The sequence below is a fragment of the Sapajus apella genome, unplaced genomic scaffold (genome assembly GCF_009761245.1).
Source record: "Sapajus apella isolate SASKATOON/1434 unplaced genomic scaffold, GSC_monkey_1.0 scaffold45, whole genome shotgun sequence".
In the NCBI taxonomy this organism is placed as follows: Eukaryota; Metazoa; Chordata; class Mammalia; order Primates; family Cebidae; genus Sapajus; species Sapajus apella.
In genome coordinates this window covers 5,374,733-5,397,981 of record NW_022436985.1, presented here as the reverse complement: position 1 = coordinate 5,397,981, position 23,249 = coordinate 5,374,733, and the positions used below count along the sequence as shown (strand labels likewise).

Below are 23,249 nucleotides of genomic sequence, written 5' to 3'. Positions count from 1 at the left end.
GTTGTGCTTACCCAATATGCCGTTAACAGCCAAATAATAAAAGTTAGCAGAGTGTTTATTATCATCATTATTACATGTGAATAAAGAAAATGTATAATCCATTAGGACTTACTTTAGTTCCTTGAGAAATATTTCTCCATTCCCTCTGCACAGAGATTTTAATGTATTTACATTTTCTATAAATATTATTGACTTTACTACAATAAAAGATAACGAAACTCTTGTTCAAACAAAGGGAAGAAAGACAGGAAATGAAAAATAAATTAAGATCACAAGAAGGGTTTGAGTCCTATATGCTCTATGAATGGATCTCAGGAAGTTTCTTGAGCCTATTTCCTTTTATTCAGAAAATAAATCTTCCAGCTATGAATTTCTTAAAGATCTCATGATATAAGACATACATTATATTAGATACTTTGTCATGCAGAAGCTTTTTATAACTATTATACTGTCTTCCCCATGATCCCCCTGCAATAACACTTTGAAGTACTATTTATCATTCCATTTGGAAGAAGTAACCATATTCCTGCTTCCAGTACAATTCATTTCATTAGTAAGTAAAGTGCATGCTTTAAGTGAAAGTATGTTTTTTAAATACATAAGTCTCCTTGTCATATTTCCAGAGGGCATGACAGAATATTTACATTATTATTTAATGACAAAACTCGCTTCTTTCTAGGAGCAATTTTTGATGAATCTGCCAAAAAGGATGATGAGGTGTTTCGCACAGCAGTCGGTGACCTTAACCAGAATGAGGAGATCTTACAGACTGAGAAAATCACATTTTCAGTGACGTTTGTTGATGGCAACAACCCTTTTCAAGCAGTTCAAGAAGGTAAGGTCATCAGTAGTCCACTATTAATTAATTTATTTTTCGTTCAATTTAAATGGCAATGAAATTATCTTTGATGAAACCTATTAAACATGCACATCATTTTTGTATCTTTGTTGTAAATAGGGCATTATTTTCCTTGGAAATCACTGTTTCATAGATGTGAATCTTGTATTCCAGTTTTGAAAGGGCAGAGTGTGGAAAGTTACTATATTAATTGAAATATAATATGAAATGTACAATTATTTACATGTAAAAGCTTTGCAACATTTTTATGACTTCAGTGTAAATGAAACATTTTTTAAAAATACTATTTTCTACCACAATGTTTACTTTGGAATTCTCTGAGATAACTGCCACCTTGGGTGTTGTTATAACTTGTGATGACATTTCAGGTGTACACATGACAAATGTATTGCTGCAAGAAAAACCCTTGGACACTACATACAAATCAAACATTTTGCACTAGGACTCTAACATACTGACCTATGCTATAAATTTTTGCGCTCTACAAGACACCAAATATTAAAGTGCTTTCCTCCTTTTTCTCTGTAAACTAAAGTTAAAATTTTTCATTGGTACAAAGTAATAAAAATACCAATTATTATTAATATATTGGAATCATCATTCCAATTAATGAAGGTTTTGATTGAAAGATCTTACCCAAATGGAATTTTCTGTCTTATTGCATTAATATAATAAAATATTTAGCCTCTTGATCCAGAAATCACTCATTTTACATGAGACTATTTGCTGTTTATTGGGATGGTCTGAATGTTTGTGTCCCTTCCTACCCCCTGCATATGTTGAAACATAATTCTTATTCTGGTGATATTAAGAGGTGGGGCCTTCAGAAGATCATTAGGTCATGAGGGCTCTGTCCTTATGGATAGGATTAGTGCCCTTATAAAACAGGCCCAAGGGAGCTTGCCTGCCCCTTCTGCCATTCGAGAACTCAGCAAGAAGGCACCATCTGTGAAGTAGAAAAAAAGCTCTCACAGGACACCAAATCCACTGGCCCTTGATCTTGGACTTTCCAGTCTCCAGAACTGTGAGCAATATATTTCTGTTATGTATAAATTACTTAGCCTGAGGTGTTTTGATATAGCAGCCTAAACTAAGACACTAGTCTACCTTATTTTTATTGTGATAATGTATTTAAACTGAAGACAATAAATGCAAAATTAATTTAGTCAAATAAAACTTTTGCTTCATTAAAATTTAAATAGGATTTGGCAGAAGAAAAGGCAGCTACCATATTAACTGTAGCAAAGTTCAGCGGGATTTTTTTTTTAATGCAAACATTAAAAGAGTAAGGAAAATAAACAAAAGTGTCTGAGAAAGTGTACTTTTCATTTACTATTTTATCTGTTTGATGTGCAGGTAATCTTTATTGAAACATATTTTCAATCAATAGCACTGGCTACTTTTGAAACTTATTTGTGTTTATTTCTGTTAGTTAGAAAATAGATATGTGATTGGTGGTCTAAAAGTTTTCTCCTTGCTAATGGAATGGAGTAAAATATCATTTTTTTTAAATAATACAGAACTGTTTTAAGTAAGAGCTGGCTTTACCAAAAATAGGATGTTTATAATAATAAGATAAAATTTTCATTTTTAATAAGTAAACATTAATGGAAAAATTCAGATTGAAATAAACATCCACTTATTTACATTTTAAAATCAGAATAATTCTGACAAGGATTTAAATACTGTAAATGTTAATAAATTTTCTATGGAAATATGTAAAAGCTGTCAACATTAGGGTTAGAAATAATAGAAGGATCTGGAAAAAAGTAGAATTTGAAGAAGATACCAAATAATTTTTAAAATATATTCAGTATTTTTCTTCCTCAACTCCTATTTATAAGGACAAGAATGTGAGCAGGAAAAACATGAGGACTGAATTATCTATCTTCTGAGTAATTACATATTAATAATTGTGAATTAACTTCAAAGACATGCTAAACTACCCATGCTTTTTAAAAATTGACCTTACTAAAACAGTAGTAACAAAAAAATGAAATGAAAACAACACAGTGGTGAGAAACATGAATTATGAAGTCAGAAAAAAAAGTCCCTCACACCTTTATTAAAGACTACAATTTGAATAGTTCTGACAGTTTTTTAAATACATCTTTTGTTTTTTGTTTTAACATTGCTCTCTTTAATCTGCTACCAGCTAAAATCTGAAAACAAAAATATCTTGCAATAGTGATGGCACTGAAAGCAAATTGAGAGAAATAATAAGGTTCCCAGATAGAGTCCACTAGATATTTGTCAGGAAAATGAAAGAGCTGGACAGTTTGCTTGATGGTTTCTGATACCTACAGGATGTTCTCCACCAGTTATTTTGATGGTCAGCTTTAGGTAATAAACCTGAAATAAGTTCCAGGAAGCTTTCAGGATAATTTGTTTTCCTATTTAATATCAAGAAGAGTTTCACTTAGTGTTAGAAGTAAAAATAATTATTTGTGGAAGCTGTTTTGTTTTTATTATTTTGGACAATAGTGGTTTGAAAAAATAAGAGAAAATATTCAATTGAAAGAGAATAAACAACCAATTCAGAAGTACCGTTTTCTTCAATGTTTTCAGGAAGTAACTTAGGAGAAAACCTTAATGGTGCCATCAAAGATAGTCAACTTTCTCTCACATGTTTCATTATTACATGTTTACTGTAATACTGTGAGAACTTATAATGAGAGGGTCTAACATCACCTTGGCAGTTTTCATTTTTTTTACATTCTAAAGAAGGACAAAAGATTCAATGATACAATTATACCTGATTGCTTACATATTAGCACTCCTAATGAACTTATAGAAAAACTCATGGTTTTGATCCCTCTGTTTATTTGAATTTGAAAGTCTCATTCTTGAACAAATAGCATAATGAAACATAAAGATACTTAGTAGTAATAACAAATAATAATAGGGATCATTCATAGGTTAGTTAAGTAAAATTGAGCCTGAAAGCCTCAATTTATTTTATTGTTAGAATTTCCTCTAATCAGCCACATTTAAGAGCTGATTTTTTATATTGAAAATCAAAATTTCTTTTTATTGTATATTGCTACTGTCATCACTTAATAAGAGAATTCAGTGACAAACAGACTATATAATCCACACATGGTCATAAAGAGTAGTGTATTTTTGAAATCTTCCTTTGTAGCTTTGGCTACAGTACATTTTTGTTTAGCAATTAATCTTTTAGAAAATGAGTTTCTGGACAGATAACTCAGTTATAACATGGGGTTAATATTCCATTCTCTGGAGAGCCATGACTGTATCTGTTAATTTGTCGTATTTGATAACATCAATTTCAGACCTTTTAAATAAATGAATAATAGAAAAACAATTCTGTTTTCACAAAAGTTATCTGGAAATAAATTACCGGTTTTTAGATTATTCTTTTTCCCTTTCTTATGAATATATTTGTTGATAAGCCATTCTTCATCTTTTGTGTATTGAACTGTGGAATATTAACCAAGGGCAAATATATGTTCAAACTTTAACTCAGGAGGTTTTATTGACAATGTTTTTATTTTGAATAAGCTATTTTGGTATCTAGGATGTAGCATTCTCTTTAAAAAGATATAAAAGAAAAAAGAAAGTTATATGGGTTGTTTTTAAAAACCTCGAGAATTATAGGAGTGGAAAATTATACAAATCTCAGTGAATATTTTCACAACTTAGATGAAATAATTGTGACCCAGAGAGGTTAAGTAATTCTCCCAAGTTCGCATATGGTTACCAGGCATGTGTGTAGCAGAAAAAGAACTGAACCACGAATTCCTTCACATCACTAGTTCAGTATTTTTCTCGCTGTATCTAATAACTATACCCACCCATGCATATATACACACACATGAGATAGCACAATGTATTATAGGACTTCAGTAAGTACTGTAAGGATTGAAAAAAGCAACAGATTTATGTTCTGATATTTATTTGCTATTTATTATTTATGTTAAAGGCATAGAATAGTAGGAAAATTTCAATCTAAGTGATGAAGAACAGTACATTATATAAATCAACCTTTTTCTTTTGACCTTGGTTTTCCTCATCTGTAAAAAAATGACGAAATCTGAACATAATGTATTTTAAGGTCACTTTCATCTCTGTGGTTTTATAACCTTTAAGGACACAGTTCTAGAATTATAATCTTATAGAAATGATCATTATTTAGTGTCCCTTTAGAGAAGATTTGATGTTGCTGAAATTGCCTCCGAGTTTTTCTTTGTCTGACTTAAAAATAGATTAAACAGATGTGGGGCACCCATTGTTTGTTCTGGTACTTCATTCAACTATTCACCACAACCCACAGAACTCATTACTACCACTAGAATCCAAAGGGTTTTTTGCTGATTCCCTTAACTTGAATGAAAGTAGCTGTTCATAGTATCTGTTCATACTCTTTTTATTCATAGGTTACTCTCGTTATTTTTCTCTTATCGATTTCTTCTGTGGCATCTATGTACAATATATAGCATAGATGTACAAATGTTTGTTGTGAAAAACACTGCTGTCATTTCTGAAAGCAGTACTCATTGTTTATATTATTAGCTCTTAGATGAGATGAATAGAAGATGGGCCATGAAAGGTGGAAATACATAAGAAAACAAAGTCAGGAAAAGTAAGGGTAGTATATTTGTAGAAATTCTCAAGTCAAAAGGTGAATAAAGAAGTATGAATCCATATATATTTCTTACATGTATTTGATGTGTCAAGAAGGAAGCGAAACATCATTCTTTGATATTTAATGGCAAGATTCAGGTAAACCATTCTGAATTAATTGCACTTATTAGAAAAATACCTAAAAATAAGCTGCATAGTGAATATAAAAGCAGAATTATGCTATAAAGTCACAAATGATTCTATCTGAATGACAATGTGTTAACTGTAATAATTATTTTTTCTTTATGTATTCTAAAACATAAACAGTATCATTATAATTAATACCAGGTTTTTGAAAAAATGTCCAGTGCTTTTTGAAATATAAAAATTTGAATCAATATATCAAAGTACAATTCAGAGAAGCAAACTCTTATTGTAATGTGCAGTAATGGTATTCATTAAAGTTAAGCTGTTGTGATGCTGGAAATATGAACACAAAATAAACATTATTTTAAATACAAAAAACAATTGTACTTAAGAGAGAGCATCTTCCAAGTTTCAGTCTGGTCCACCTTAAGATTACTTCTTTGCATATCTCAACACCAGTGTCGATTATACATTGGTCTTGTAAAGGGTAAATATTTTGCTTTCAAAAAAATAACAATCTCAATTGGATCTGCCTCATATATCTACCAAAAGAAAATAATTGCCAGTATATGATTATGCTTGTAAAAGAATGCAATTGCATTCATTTTTGGTCTATGTTACCAATGTCATTTCTTTATAGTTATATCTAAAATACATACATATTCATTTCATGTGTAAAATTGGGATGGTAGGAGATTAGCACAGCCAGAAAAAGTATAAGGAAATATAATTAGGAAAAAGGACATCTCCAACACATTACCATCCATGATGAATATTTCTGGTGTCATTAACTCTACATAGTCTAGTTCAAAAAAAGATGTAAATAGAATGATTTATGTGGTTGCGCTGACACTTTATTCCAGGGCTTATCTTCATTTATATGTCCCCTGCTTTAATAGGACATTTTTACTGTGATAAATCTACTAATTTCAAAATTCTTACACTGGATTCTGAAACTTTCCAAGCATAGTATACAGTGTGTGTAGCTCAACAGCTTGTGTTTCCTAGACCAATTTTTGATAAATTCAATTCCAGTTTATTTTCTGAATTGCCTGAAAATAAACTAAACTTGAGAATTGTTGTCTGCAGGGGCTGAGAAACAAAACTAGAAGATCATGTAGGGATAATTATATTCATTCGTTCACTCATTTGTTCATTATTCATTGTTTTCATTCCTACTTTCCTTCCCATATCAAAGTCATGGTTGTACTTTGGGTCCCAATGTCTCTCCTCCATGCTCTGCCTAACTCTGGACCATCTACATGCGTGAGTTAGTTAAAGGAGCAAATCATGCTGTTGAACGGGCATCTCCAAACATCTGCACATCAGGAGGGATACTAGATGTCTATTCAGTGACTAAACCACCTGTTTTCCTCCATGACTGTAAGATACTAGCTCGGTCATTTCCCCAGAAATCTCCTGCGAAATCCTGTATTACTTTTTCGTCTTGCTTGTCAAATTCTAAAGACTGGGCCACAAGATCAGTAATTGGAATCTACCTAATGTGTGACCTTTAGTGTCCATCATCAATGTAGCATTGAAATACAAATAAATTCTATGCTTGTTAGATACAACACCAACATGCATTAAAAAAAAAAAAAAGCAAGCTCACAGAAACCTTTCCACTGGAGAATTTCCCATTAAGAGCAATTAAATATGTATATATATATTTTTTTTCTAAATATATATATATTCTAAACATATATATTCTAAATATATATATATTCTAAACATATATATATATATACTTAGAACCTAATTTTGAGATTATTCAGTCAAATTAATTTATTCAAGTACTTATTAAATGCCCAGTACTTCCAAGATTGGGCCAACTGCAATGGGAGATAACAAAAAAATAATAATAAAACAAAATAAAGAACACAGCATATAACTACAGTAATAAATATATATTTGAGGAAGGCTGTGGATTTTAAAAAATGAAAAAGCATGCTGTTTCCTTCTACCTTTAACATGGGGTTTAATTGTAGTAATAATAGAAAGGAACAAGATGGCCTAGCTTTTTAAAATACCCTTTCTAGGAAAGAGATATTTCCTTTCTTAAAGAAGTTTATTACTTTAACTTTAAACAAAATATTAATGAAGATACAAATTGCATAGTCTAATCTTTTTTCCTGTTATTTGTTTTTTTACTGCTGTATTTGTACGTCTTTCCCTTACCTCATTCAGTATGATACTATTGAAGTAACAGATCTCTACTACAGTGAATAGATTGAAATTCAGATATTTATAGACCTCTACATCACAATTTTATAGCCTTTGTGCTTCGAGGACTTTTACCCCACTATCTACAATTGTAAGCTGTTGTGTAAGTTACCTCATAAAATATATATTTTAGCACTTTGTGCTGCTCTGGATCTTTTTTTATTTGGAAGTGTCTTTAGCAGCATTTTATGAAAGCTGTGTTTAAAGGAAGTAAAGATTAGCTCTTGTGTTGTCTGTGCTATTTCTTCTACCAATTCTTTTCTCCTAATAATAGCACATCACTTTCTTGTATTATTCTTCTATGTCTGTATGTATGGTGCATGAATATGGCAATACAATTCGCTTTTAATCCGTAGTTTATGATACTGACTCGGTGAATGAATCACTATATGTGTTAAAGTAACTCTGAATATGGGGTTTATTTGATTAAAAACCACATTTAGCTACACTCTGAAGTTGTAATAAGAGATCATTATGTAGTCATAAAAAGCTTAAGTTCATGTTTAAAAACCAATGATGACCTCAGCATATTTGGAATTTTCAATCTATTATCACTATTATCAATATCCAACTTTTATGTGATCCAGGTTACTTGTTTAATTTGAGAACAAAGAAGAAACTGACATTTACTTTCACATTTAACACCTATTTTTTGTTGTCCTTGACAAATGTAATGAGGTTTATGGGAATTGCACTATGAATAGTCTTTTGGGAGTCGTGCAATATACTGTTAACTTGTAATTTTCAAAAGAATGATTATAGAGAAGCTCTCTTTTAGAAAGAACACAGGATAAGCCAACATGCAATAGGAAATTGCATATTCTGGGAAAAAAAAAAGAGTATGAATCAGCCAGTACCTTTTGAGTACCTGTAAGCATTCAGCCTTGTGCCAACTACTCTGCACAGTGTCATGCTCTCCAATGGCTGCCCTGTAGCCTTACATGGTTAATTTGATCTTCATTCTGTTACCTTGTGCTAGGTCCTAATATATGTGTACATCTCTTCCTTTTGCCCTTCCATTATACTGCTCTTTTTAAAGACTTCATATAGCCTATTTTTAGTCTTTGACTCTCCATATTGTACTGCAGTTATTAAAATGTCTACATTTAGTTTGGTATGTAAATCTTAAGATTGCTGTCATTTACCTTGCAGGAAAAAACACAGATATGAAATTCATAGGTTTAGATACCTGCCTTTATGTATGCATTCTGCTTCATCTCTTATTATCAATGGGCTCTTGGACATACCTACTATTTCTGAGCCTCAGTTTCTTACATATAAAATGAGGATAAATACATACTCCATGGCAATAATATGATTATGTGATTATTGCATAATGATTATATGGGATTGTAATTATGGTAGATGGGTTCCTCCACTAATCTAATTACATTTTAATGATAGTGCTGTATGTGATGATTTAGCACCATTGCATGTGTCCCTCACTAAGTTTCTATCCCTTTCCAATATTTCCTTCCCAAATATATTGTAGTACTTGTACTAGTGGTTCCCATGGATACCTCTGAGTCTAACCTTATTACCTGCCTAGTCAGCCACATATTTTTGCCCAAATGGGACTTTCCTTATCAAGATTCTGAAAGCTGTGGGTTTAAAAATAGGAAAATGAAATGCTTTTGCTTTTTTTTCCCCCTCTCTTTTTGGGGATGGTTCTGCTAGTCAGCACAGGAAGATGAGAATTATATGTGTAGTATAATTTATTTGGCAAAAGGTAGTGATGTTGCAACATGTGTACTTAGGGTTGGGAGGATTTAAAATACCTTGTTACCATTTCTGGGAAGTAGAGAAAGCCTGTGGAGGCCAAATTAAAGTCTTCTGATGATTTGTGTAGGCTTAATACAATCAGTGAAGTAAATAAGGCACTGAGTCATAACTAAAAGGAATTCAGTTGTAGAGCAGCATAATGTAGCAGAGTGATATATGTGAAGGTCGAATATAGAAATTAATTCAAGGAAAGCTTTATGCTTTGAGAGATGCATCATCTCTGGTATTTTTATATCTAACATGATTGTTTAAAAGGTTATCTTTCTATGCTTTGCACTTTTCATTGCAGTTATACATGAGCAAATATTAACTTTAAAAACTTGGTAATTTGCTTCTTTGAATTTCTTGTACTATTCTTCAAAAACACAGGATATAATGTCATTTTCTTAAGAATTTATGCCTCATTTAAAAACAGATTTACTTTTTGGTATTTCATAGACTACAGTGATATGACGATTAGATTAGCTAAGTCCATTTCTTAAGCTGTATTTCAAACATAAATATGCATTAAAATGTCTCTTATATGTAAAAAAATATATTCCAGGCCAGGTGTGGTGGCTCACGATTGTAATCCCAGCACTTTGAGGTCAAGAGATCGAGACCATCCTGGCCGACATGGTGAAATCCTGTCTTTACTAAAAATACAAAAATTAGCTGGGCGTAGTGGTGTATGCCTATAGTCCCAGCTACTCGGGAGGCTGAAACAGGAGAATTGCTTGAACTCGGAAGCAGAGGTTGCAGTGAGCCAAGAATGCACCACTGCACTTCAGTCTGGGTGACAGAGTGAGACTCTGTCTCAAAAAAAAAAAAAAAAATATATATATATATATATATATATATATATATATATATATTCCAAAGTGAAAAATATAGTTTCTCAGAATGTGTTTTAGAGGAGGGTGTAGGTGAGTAGGTGAGGAAGCAGTTCACAAATCAAAGTAAGAAACAATCTTACTATAGAAAATATTTTTGAATAGTATTACCTTGAATCCTGAGAAATATTTTTGTATTTTTGAATCTACACTTATACAAACAGAAAGTTCTGAAGTGGTCTCATATACTCATTATTAAAACTGAGCTTGGTGTAGAGGACTTAGGTTTGAGAAGGTAACTAGAGGATTAAAAATAAATAAAAGTATTAAAAATAAATAAGTAAAAGAGAAAAGGTCATATTTTTACAGGTCAAAGGATAAGAAGTTGTCATATTAGCCTCATTCTACCTCCTCACAACTTCTGCTTTTATCCTGTTATATTCACTTGTTCAATAAGCTTTAGTGTTTAGAATTCTGTTGCACAGTTTAAAGGAGTTTTATCTCTATATTAACTTGTAAATCATATACGTATTTATAAATACACACATATATGTCTACATTAAACTACGTTTGTGTATATATATATATATCGTTTATTTGCATATAAACTGTATATATATATATATATATATATATATATACTGTGTACATATGTGTCTGTATTTGTAGTATACATGTTCATATATGTTTGTGTGTGTATAGGCGTCTAGAATAAAATGCATTTACCAAGCACTTGTTTTAGACTTCCTTCCAATGTTAATACATTCATATTTTACATTGATGTTTTTCAAAATCTAATGTAAAAACCCTATTTTTCTGTGTTATTGTAAAGTTTGTTTTGTCAAAAACTAGGATTGCAATTTCTGCTTTTTTCTGCTTTCCATTTTCTTCATAAATTTTCTTTCACCCCTTTATTTTGAGCCCATGTGTGTCATTGCACATGAGACGAGTCCATTAAATACAGCACACCAATGGGTCTTGACTGTATCCAGCTTGCCATTCTGTGTGTTTTCATTGTGGGCATTTAACCCATTTACGTTTAAGGCTAATATTCTTATGTTTGGATTTGATCCTGTCATCATGATGCTAGCCGGTTGTTATGCAGAGTTGTTGATGTACCTGCTTCATAGTGTCATTGCTTTTTGTACTTCAGTGTGTTTTTGTGGTGGCTGATAATTGTTTTTTCTTTCCATATTTAGTGCTTCCTTTAGGAGCTCTTGCAAGGCAGGCCTGGTGGTGATGAATTCTCTCAGCATTTGCCTATCTGAACAGCATTTTATTTCACCTTCAGTTAGGAAGTTTAGGTATGGCTGGATATGAAATTCTAGGTTGGAAATTATTTTTTAAAGAATGTTGAATTTTGTCTCCCAATCTCTTCTGGCTTGTAGAGTTTCTGCTGAGAGGTTCACTGTTAGTCTGAAGTCCTTCCCTTTGTAGGTTTCCTGGCCTTTCTCTTTGGCTACCCTTAACATTGTTTCTTTCATTTTGACCTTGGAGAATCTGGTGATTATTGTCTTGGGGTTGATCTTCTCATGAATTATCTTACTGGGGTTCTCTGGATTTCCTGAATTTGAATGTTAGCCTGTCTTATTAGGTTTGGTGAGTTGTCCTAGATGATATCCTGAACTATGCTTTCCAACTTGGTTCCATTCTCCCCGTCTCTTTCAGGTACCCCAGCCAGTCATAGGTTCAGTCTTTTCACATAATCCCATGGTTCTTGGAGGTTGTATTCATTCCTTTTCATTCTTTTTTAGCTTATCTTGACTACCTGTATTATTTCACAAAGATAGTCTTCAAACTCTGAAATTATTTTCTCTGCTTGCTTAATCTGTTTAGCTATTGATATTTCTGGTTGCATTGTGAAGTTCTCGTGTTGTGTTTTTCAGCTCCATCAGGTCATATATGTTCCTCTCTAAACTGGTTATTCTAGTTAATAGTTCCTGTAATGTTTTATAATGGTTCTTAGCTTCTTTGCTTTGTGTTAGAACATGCTCCTTTAGTTCAGCAAAATTCGTTATTATCCATCTGAAGCCTATTGCTATCAATTAATTCATCTCAGTCTCTGCCCAGTTCTCTGCCATTGCTGGAGAGGTGTTGCAATCCTCTGGGGAAGAGCCACAATAGCTTTTTGAGTTTTCGGGATTTTTTCATTGATTCTCATTTTTGTGAGTTTATCCAGCTTTGATGATTGGGGCTGCTGACCTTTGCATGGGGTGTCTGCGGGGACTTTTTTGTTGATGCTGTTGTTGTTGCTGCTTTCTGTTCTTTAGTTTTCTTTTAACAGTCAGGCCCCTCTTCTGTCAGGTTGCTGTGGTTTTCTGGGATTCCACGTCAGACCTTATTCACCTAGGTCCCTCCCATACCTGGAGGTGTCATCAATGGAGGCTGCAGAACAGCAAAGAAGTCTGCCCGCTCCTTCCTCTGGGATCTCCATCCCAGAGGGGAACTAATCTGATGATTGCAGGAATGTTCCTGTATAAGGTATCTGGTGACTCTCTTGAAGAGCCTCACCCAGTCAGAAGGCATGAGATCCAAGACCACTTAATCACGCACTCAGGCTGCCCTTGGTGGAGGAAGTGCACTGTGCTGGGGGTACTCCCACACAATTGGACTATCTGGATTCTTCAGAGCCAGCATGGGGAAAAACTAAAGCTATTGATCTGTGGAGAACACAGCCATTCCTCCCCCAAGGGGCAAAATCCCAGGGAAATCAGAGCTCTGTCCCTTCACCCCTGGCTGACGTTGCTGAAATTCCTGCAGGGAGGCCCCATCTAGTGAGGAGGGATGGGTCAGGGTCCAGCCTAAAGAGGCAGTCTGGACACAATCTGCCACAGATCAAGTGGACCTGATAGATATCAATAGAACTCTCCACTCATAAATAACAGAATATACATTCTTCTTAGCACAGCATGACATTTACCTGAAAATCCATCACGTAATTAGAAGTAACATATTCTTTAGCAAATGCAAAATAGTTGAAATCATAAACAGTCTCTCAGACCACAGTGCAATCATATTCGAACTTAAAATTAAAAAATTCACTCAGAACCATACAACTAAATGGAAATTGAACAACCCACTCCTGAATGACTTTTGGATAAACAATGAAATCAAGACAGAAATCAAGAAGTTCTTTGAAACTAATGAGAACAAAGAGACAACATACCAGATTCTCTGGGACACAGCTAAAGCAGTGTCAACAGGGAAGTTTATGGCACTAAAGGCCCACATCAAAAAGCTAGAAAGATCTCAAATTGACATCTTAACACCACAACTAAGAGAACTAGAAAACCAAGAGCAAACAAACCTCACAGCTAACATAAAACAAACAATAGCCAAATCAGACAGGAACTGAAGGAGATAAGAGAAATGAAAAACCCTTCAAAAATAAATCCAGGATTTGTGTTTTTGAAAAAATGAATTAAAAATTTAGACCACTAGCTGGAATAATAAAGAAAAGAAAAGAATCAAAAAGACACAAATAAAAATGATAAAAAAGATATTACCACTGATCCCACAGAAATGCAAACACCCATCAGAGAATACTATAAATACCTATATGCAAAAAAACTAGAATCTGGAAGAAATGGATAAATTCCTGGATACATAGACCCTCCCAAGACTGAACCAGGAAGAACTTGAATTCCTGACTAGAATAAGAAATTGAGGCAGTCATAAATAGCCTCCCAAATTTAAAAAAAAAAAAAAAGCCCTGGGCCAGATAGATTTACAGCTGAATTCTATCAGAGGTACAAAAAGGAGCTGATACCATATCTTCTGAAACTATTCCAAACAATTGAAAAGGAGGGACTTTACCCTAACTAATTTTCCGAAGCCAGCATCATCATGATACCAAAACCTGGCAGAGATAAAAAACATGACAAAACAAAATAAAACTTCAGGCCAATATCCCTGATGAACATTGATGTAAAATTCTTCAATAAAATACTGGCAAACTGGATTGAGCAAGACATCAGAAAGCTTACCTACAATGAGCAAGTCGGTGTCATCCCTAGAATGCAAGAGTGGTTCAACATATACAAATCAATAAACGTAATTCATTATATAAACAGAATTAAAGACAAAAACTACATGATTATCTCAATAGATGCTGAAAAGGCATTTGGTAAAATTCAACATCCCTTCATGTTGAAAACTCTCAATAAACTAGATAGTGATGGAATATAGCTCAAAATATTAAGAGCCATTTATGAAAAACCCACAGCTGATATCATATTGATTTGGCAAAATGTGGGAACATTCAACTTCAATACTCACACAAAACAAGGATGCCCTCTCTCACGACTCATATTCAACGTATTATTGGAAGTTCTGGCCAGGACAATCAGGCAAGAGGAAGAAATAAAGTGTATTTAAATAGGAAGAGAGGAAGTCAAACTATCTCTATTTGCGGATGACATGATCTTCTATCTAGAAAACCCCATCGTCTTAGTCCAAAAGCTTCTTAAGCTGATTATCAACTTCAACAATGTCTCAGGATACATAATGAATGTGCAAAAGTCACAAACATTCCTATACACCAATGATAGACAAGCAGTCAAATAATTAATGAACTCCAATTCACAATTGCTACAAAAAGAATAAAATATCTAGGAATACAGTTAACAAGGTAAGTGAAGGACCTCTTCAAAGAGAACTACAAACCACTGCTCAAGGAAATCAGAGGATACAAACAAATGGGAAAACATTTCATGTCATGGATAGGAATAATCAATATTATGAAAATGGTCACACTGCTCAAAGCAATGTATAGATTCAGTGCTATCCCCACTAAACTACCAATGACATTCTTCACAGAATTCGAAAAACTACTTTAAAATTCTTATGGAACTAAAAAGCCCAAACAGCCAATGCGATCCTAAGCAAAAAGAAGAATACTACAGGCTACAGTAACCAAAACAGCATTGTACTGATACAAGCACACACACATACACCAATGGAACAGAATTGAGATCTTAGAAATAAGACTGCACATGTGCAACCATCTGATCTTCAACACACCTGGCAAAAACAAACAATGGGGAAAGGATTCTCTAATGAATGGTGCTGGGAAAACTGGCTAGCCATATGAAGAATATTGAAACTGGACCCCTTTCTTACACTTTATACAAAAATTACTCAACATGGGTTAAAGACTTAAATGTAAAACCCAAAATGAAGAAAATCTAGGCAATACCATTCAGGACATAGGCAGTGGCAAAGATTTCATGAAAAAAAAATGTCCAAAGCAATTGCAACAAAAGCAAAAACTAACAAATAGAATCTAATTTAACTGACGAGCTTCTCTGTACAGCAAAAGAAACTATCATTAGAATAGACAACCTATGGAATGGGAGAAACTTTTCATAATCTATGCATTTGACAAATGTCTAATATTCAGAATCTGTAAGGAACTTAAACAAATGTAAAAGAGAAAAACAACTCCATTAAAAAGTGGAGAAATGACATGAACAGACACTTCTCAGAAAAAGACATTTATGTGGCCAAAAAACATGAAAGAAAGCTCAACATCACTGATCATCGGAGAAATACAAATCAAAACAACAATGAGATACAATCTTATGCCAGCCAGAATGGCAATTATTAATGTTAAGAAACAATGGATGCTGGTGTGACTGCGGAGAAAGAGGAACACGTTTACACTTTGGTGAGAATATGCATCAATTCAACCATGGTGGAAGACAGTGTGGCAATTCCTCAAAGACCTAAACTCAGAATTGTCATTAAACCCAGCAACCCCATTAAACCCAGCAATTCCATTACTGAGTATATATGCAAAGGAATATAAATCATTGTATTGTAAAAATACTTACACGCATATGTTCATTCCAGCAGCATTCACAATAGCAAAGACATAGAATCAATGCAAATCCCCATCAGTGATAGACTGGGTAAAGAAAATGCTGTATGTATACATGATGGAATACTATTCAGCCAAAAAATGAATGAGATTATGTCATTTGCAGGGACATGGATGGAGCTGGAAACCATTATCCTCAGCAAAGTAACACAGGAACAGAAAACCAAACACCACGAGTTCTCACTTATAAGTGGAAGCTGAACAATGAGAACACATGAACACAGGGAGGGGAACAACATACACTGGGATCTTTTGAGGGTTATGGGGAGGAAAAGCATCAGGATAAACAACTAACGCATGTGGGGCTTAATACCTCAGTGATGAGTTGACAGGTGCAGCGAATCACTATGGCAAACTTTTACCTAGGTAACAAACCTGCATTTCCGGCACATGTGTCTGAGAACTAAAAATAAAATAAAATAAAATAAAATAAAATAAAATAAAATAAAAATGTTTTAAAATGCTATTTATTATGTCTGAAAAAATGGATATGGGCTGACTTTATGTCAAACCACCATCCTTCAGCTTACCCACAATTCATGCTAGGGATCCTTATGAGCAGAGAATGAGTCACAAGTTGATATGGTTAGGCTTTATGTCTCTATCCAAATCTCATCTTGAATTGTAATCTTCATTATCCCCATATTCCCCACCTGTGAAGGAAAAGACCAAGTGTAGGTAATTGAATCATGCCGGCAGTTTCCCCCGTGCTGCTCCTGATAGTGAGTGAGTTCTCACAAGATCTTACGGTTTTATAAGAGGGTCTCTTTCCTTTGCTCAGCATTTCTCCTTCCTGCTACCTTGAGAAGAAAGTGCTTTGCTTTACCTCCAGCTTCTGCTAGTTTCCTGAAGCCTTCCCAGCCATGCTGAACTGTGAGTTCATTAAATCTCTTTCCTTTATAAATTACCCATTCTCAGGCAGTTCTTTATAGCAGTATGAGAATAGAATAATATACTGTGTACATTTACTTTTTTTTAGAAACTGCTTAATGCTTAAATAAGGAAGGACAGGCCAAATGACAAAAACTAGAAATTTCCCAGATCAATTTATTTTTAAAAAATAAGAATTGTTCACTTTTTTGTAAGACACTTTATGCACTGACTGTACACTAGAGTAGGATTTTATACAGATGGAATTTGTAGTCTGCTAAGGGTGATGTATAAAATGATTTAGAAATGTTGATAATTTTATTTGTAGTGAAAACAAGTGATATAAAAGAAATTAATGATACTAAAATAACAGGTAGAATGTGTATGATTTAATATCAAGGGCTCTTTTTTTTTTTTGTAAGATGATGAAGATGGAAGAAGCAAAATAAAAAAAAAAAACACTAAGATTTCAAGTTGCATAATAGACAGACATGAAAATATAAAGGGAATATCATCCCAAGCTATTTTATATGGTAAAGTCATTGGGAGGTATGAGCTTGCTGTGTTGAGGGACTAGATTGTGTTGTGGAGATTCAAATTTTTATTCTATTGCTTTAAAAATATTTAGTTCCATCAACAAAGTTATTCTTGGCTTGTCAACTGTATTATTTATGAGCTTGTTACCTAAATCAGCTTTGGTTCTTATACTTCCCTTGGACATGGTGTGTATTTCAAAGGAAAACCTGATATTCCTGCAGATTTCACTGACATTTTGGCATGGGGGCTTCTTTATTGAAGCCTTTTCAGATTTTAATTTAACCTGCTATATTTCTGATTTTGAAAATAATTATGGAAACTTTGGGGTTTTTCCTATAAGTATACTTTCCAGGAAAAATACCAAAAATTTTTTTGAAAATAACTTTACTCAATTTTCCTGTTCTTTTATCATAGAGTAATTCACAGAGATGTATTACTGAATCCTAGGAAAGAAACCTCATTTTGTGGCTTTTATATTTATAATTTTCTGCACATTTCTACAAAAGGTCCTCCAATGATAAAGCCAATAATAAGAGACACTTACTTATTTGTTACCATATCCAATGAACTGTTAAAAAAATATTCATTTGTTTTCACCTGATCTTTATGCTGACTTATGAGGTATAAAGTAGTTACTATTCTAGCATTCTTCAGATGGAAGAAAATGAGGAACATTTGGGTTAGGTTAAGTTATACATGGAACCTTTAGAGTAGTGCATTTTTCAGATGAAGAAAATGAGGAACAGCTGGGTTAGGTTAACTTACTACACCTGGAAGCTTTAGACTAGTACCTAGAACACTGGTTTCTGTTTAAGTCTGCTGATTGGGACGCTCAGGTATGTTTCAGCAAGAGGGAGAAAAAAGAAGGTAAGGGATTTATTTTCTGTCTTCTGTGTGTGGTTGCCTTAAGCTGACTGTGTACCTCAAACAAAAGTGATGTATTTCTTGATGTAACCTGGTCTATATCACTCTTGAAATTTATTGTCTTCTCCTCTGTCCTTTGGGCCTAGACCTGGTACCACTTCACTGCTGCTAGCTCTGGATTTTTGCACTATTCCTCATTCATTGGCTGCACTCCACTCAGACTTATGTAATTTAACCCACTGAAAAAGAAGCCCTACCTAAATTATCCTACTTTGAGTTGCCATTCTTTTCTATTGGAATTTTAACGGACATCGTTATTTAACTCAAATGTGTCTAAACAGAAATTGTTACATCTTTGATTGTATTATACAGTCAATTTATATATCACATTACAAAACAGAGTGCCTCAGAAAGAGTTCCAGCCTCTGTGCGTTACAAGCTGAAATGTTTATGTTCATGTACATTTTAATGGTGCAGCAAAGGTTGACATGATGTTGGAGATATTGAGTGGCAGCATCCCTTCAAAAAGCCACTCAGTCTGAGCAGAAACGGGGCTTATCTCCAAATTGCCAATACACGGCATAGTTGAATAGCTTAACTTACCCATTTATGCCTGAGGTTGAAATTTTTTGAATTTTTGTAATCAGACGTTGGTGATGACCTTGAGCAGTTAGCATTATGATATAAATAACTCCCACATGCTTAGCGTTCCAATAATGGAACATTAGGCATACATGCGTCAAGAAAAATCACTATTTTTACTTTTAAATAACATGACAAATGGAATAAACTTTATGAACATTAATGCTGCAGTTTATATTTAAAATGCCTTCTTTTAAGCCTCTACTTTGGTAAAGTTGATGAATCAGTTATTCAAAAACTTTTGAATATATTACTACTTTAAGATAAAAATTTTCCCATATATTTCCTTTATTATTTATAGAAGTGTTATATTGTGTACACTACACTCATTATTAAGTCACTGGGGATGGGGAAGGGCCACAAGTTACTGGTGAATAATTTTCACAGCCAAGATTTTCTGTTACTTGGTAACTTTCTGTCATCTATTGCCTGGAATAATAGAAAGTAACAAGTTACAAAAGGACTGTTTGCATTTTACATCTTTTTATTTCCAGATGCATTCGTTAAATAGGTGCTAATGAACAGCAAATGTCCAAACACTAGGGAGTAGCACAGGCAGAAGAGTAGGAAAGGTCTTAAAAGTTGTGATCAGTATAATAAGTTTCTTGATTCCATCTCTAATTCAACATTGTTCAGCATTTCAGCACAAGACACTGAGGTAGAATTAGTGAAGAATGTAGAGGTAACCTAGAAGCACTCTGCCTCTTCAAAAAGCTTTAAACTATGAATGAAGATGAAAAATATGTGCACAAACAATAGGATAAAAAGGCAGTATGTGTAAGTTCTGTAAAGGAGTAACAAAATACAAAGTTCAGTGGAAAATGAGGTGACTTACAGCTAAGGCTGGTGAGTTGAGAAAGGGGGAAAAAAAATAATGTAAAGGAACGGTAGTAAGCCAGGCTTTCTTCTCTGAACGGAGAAAAAAATCTGAACAAAAGAATCAGGTGTATTCAAAAATAAATCATTGAGACTGATAGAAAAATGGGAGGTAGGGGCTGGAGGAAATTGAAAATATAAACATGTTGCAAGGACAGAAATAGTAACTTTTCCCTCTGGATCCATGTTCTATTCCCTACTCCAAGTTCAACTCCTTCCCAAACTAGTGGTGCAGTAGTGAATTTAGCATGGAAGGTATCATGATTCAGCAGGTAAAATTGAAGACTAATAAAGACATTAATAAAGAGATCAACCTTCATATTACCAAAGTCTTATTTTTTCTTTTAAAATGCAGCCCAAGTAATGAAAATGATTTGAGTTCAAAGATGCCGCTTCAAAGGCACAATGCCTCCAGTATGTTTTAAGAGAAAGTGATATTTTAAAATAATTATTCTACATCTTCAGTGGAGTAATTGCTTTTCACATTAAAGAAAGAGATAAGTGCCCGAGTTTTATAATATAAAAAGTGCTATGCATATGTATTAACTAATTCTCTCAAAGGATTTTTACTACACATTTGGCGTTGTGTGCTATAACTCAGTGTCATGGTGTACTATAACTCAGAGTGTCATGGTGCTGTGCTCTTACATGAAAACATGGATTGTTTCCTAACTGAGTTAGACAGAAGTAGGTAAAGAATAATGATACCATATACTGTGTTTCCTTTATATGCATAGTTTATGGTTACTATTTTTTAATTGAGATAATGTTTTAATATAAAAGTATTTTTATTGGTCTGATCATTACAGATGACCATTGAGGCTTGTTTACTCTAAAAAAACATGGTCTGCAATCTCTAAAAATTGGCCACATTGTTAATCATTGATTTATTCTTTCACCCAACTATATATTGAAAGCTTATAATTTGCAAAATACTCTAAGTGCTAAATACTAAGATACATCAATGTGGTTTCTGGCTTCAAAAATTTTTTGCTTAGCAAATACAATACATAAGTAACATTGATATAGATGTAAACAGTCATGATATAAAGTACAATAAGTTATAAAGTCTTCATTAGCAGTAAAGTTAAGTGTTTCAGGATTTTGAGAAGTACTGATGTCAGTACACTTACTTCCCTTCCTCACACGCAGCTTGAAATATGTTTTTTTCCTCACATTCTTAGTGTATCCCCAATATTTTGTACCAAATATAACAGTATACTCAAAGTTATTTAACATTATTTCAGTCTTGTTGAGAACCTTACTATGTGGTTAAGCTTTCATTCAATTAATTCAACAAGTATTTATTGAGTGTCTGTGTGCCATGTATTAGTCTAGGAATTCATGGTACCAGTGTAAAACACAATATCTCTCCCCTGGTTAATTTTATTCTTTGAAAAAAAAAAAAACGCAATATCTTGCTCTCTGGGAATGCATATTCTAGTTGAAGAAACAAAAAATAATAAAGACAATTCCAGATTGAATAGTTAGTATGAAAATAAATGAAGCCGCATACTAGGAATAAAGATTATGATGACTGGGTGACATTTAAAATAAAGTGGTCAGGAAAATAGCTTTTTGAGAAGATGACTTTTGAGCAGAGACCTGAATGACAAAAGGGCAAAGTGATCTGGATCTCCAGTGGAAAGCAGAATGTACAGCAGTTAATGGTAATAATTTAGGTCACTGTAAATTTTCTTTCTTTTCGTGGCCACGTTAATACCTGATTTCCATTTATCATGTAACTATCATATCTTTGAGAATACCTTCTTCAATTATCTATAGTCACTTATATTTTCACACCCTGCATTGTTATGAAAATTCATTTTGTATATTGAAATTGCACATACTATAGATGCAATTTATCTGCATATCTGATTTTATTTAGAAAGTGATGTTAATCTTGAAAAGAGAGCCAGTATACCTGTTAATTAGGCTTAACATCTACCATCAAAATGTATGTGGATTATCACTGTTATCTTTAACAGTAATTTTAACAAACTGTTTTCACCCACAATGTTAAACTATTCAAAAGAGTCCCTTCCCCTCTTCTACAGTAGCAGAGTTTTAGATGGCTTTATGGTTTCCCCCCAAATAAGATTGCATTTTATACCTTTCCTTGATCCTATACAGAAGGCCAATAGAATGTGAATGGAGGTGTAGACAACTTCCAAGTTATTCCAACTTAAACACAAGCTCTTTGCCTTAGACTGACTCTCACCCCCTTTCAATAACCTGGAATATTTACATTGCTGGGACCCAGGTTTTACCATGCAGATGGGGCCAATGCATTAGGGGATGGCTAAGCAACAGGACAGGAGGAACATGATTCTCCTGTAAAGAAGAGTTCCTCTAGTTAGACTGCTATGAGTGAGAGAAAGGCACCTCTATCTTGTTGTAAGACCCACTTTATGTGCACGTTATTGTTCCAGTATTAATCATAAGTATAACAATCATACCTGTCGCTCTAAACATTTCACTACATGAAACAAGTATCATTTTGCCCACCCTAGTGATGTCCAATTCCGAGAGCCCAGATGCTCCACTTGTTTTTTTGCTTTCTTTGTTTCCTTTTGCTTCCCCCTCCTCTTCTTGTTCTGCTTCCTCTTCCTTCTTCACTACTGTACTGAGACATTATTTATATAACATGAAGTTTATCTTATTACAATGTGCAATTCAACTATTAATAGTAAATTTACAGAGTTATGTGGCCATTACCAAAATCCAGTTCTAGAACTTTTCCATCACCCAACAAGCTCTCTCAAGCCTAAACAATGGACAGTTCCATACTACCTTCAGTCAACAATGCATTGTTTCTATAGATTAGCCTCTTCTGGGTATTTCATTCAATGGAATTAGGTAACACAAAATCTTTGTGTCTGGCATCGTAGAATGAGTTTGGAAGTTTATCCATGTTGTAGCATGTGTCAAGATTTTTTTCTTTTAATGATGAATAGTGTTCCATTATAGGGATATGTCATTTTGTTTTTCCATTCCATAATTGAAGAAACTTAGATTATTTCCAGTTTCTGACTGATAGGAAAAGTGCTGCTATGGATATTTATTTAAAAGTCAGTCTCTCTCCCTCTCCCTCCCTCCCTCCCCCCCCCTCCTCCCCCCGCCCCACCCCCCCCCCACGATCGGAAGAGCTTCTTGCAGCGAATTTTGT

At 33.7% G+C, this 23,249-nt stretch overlaps 1 protein-coding gene across 2 annotated transcripts in view; it reads left to right on the top strand.

Annotated features, from left to right (window-relative positions):
* Positions 1–23,249, top strand: part of GRID2 (glutamate ionotropic receptor delta type subunit 2) — a 1,512,615-nt gene that overhangs the window by 300,094 nt on the left and 1,189,272 nt on the right. For both annotated transcript variants that reach the window (XM_032239845.1, XM_032239843.1), the window contains exon 2: positions 680–835. In XM_032239845.1, coding sequence (XP_032095736.1) covers positions 680–835 — 156 coding nt within the window. The remainder of the gene's footprint in view (positions 1–679; positions 836–23,249) is intronic.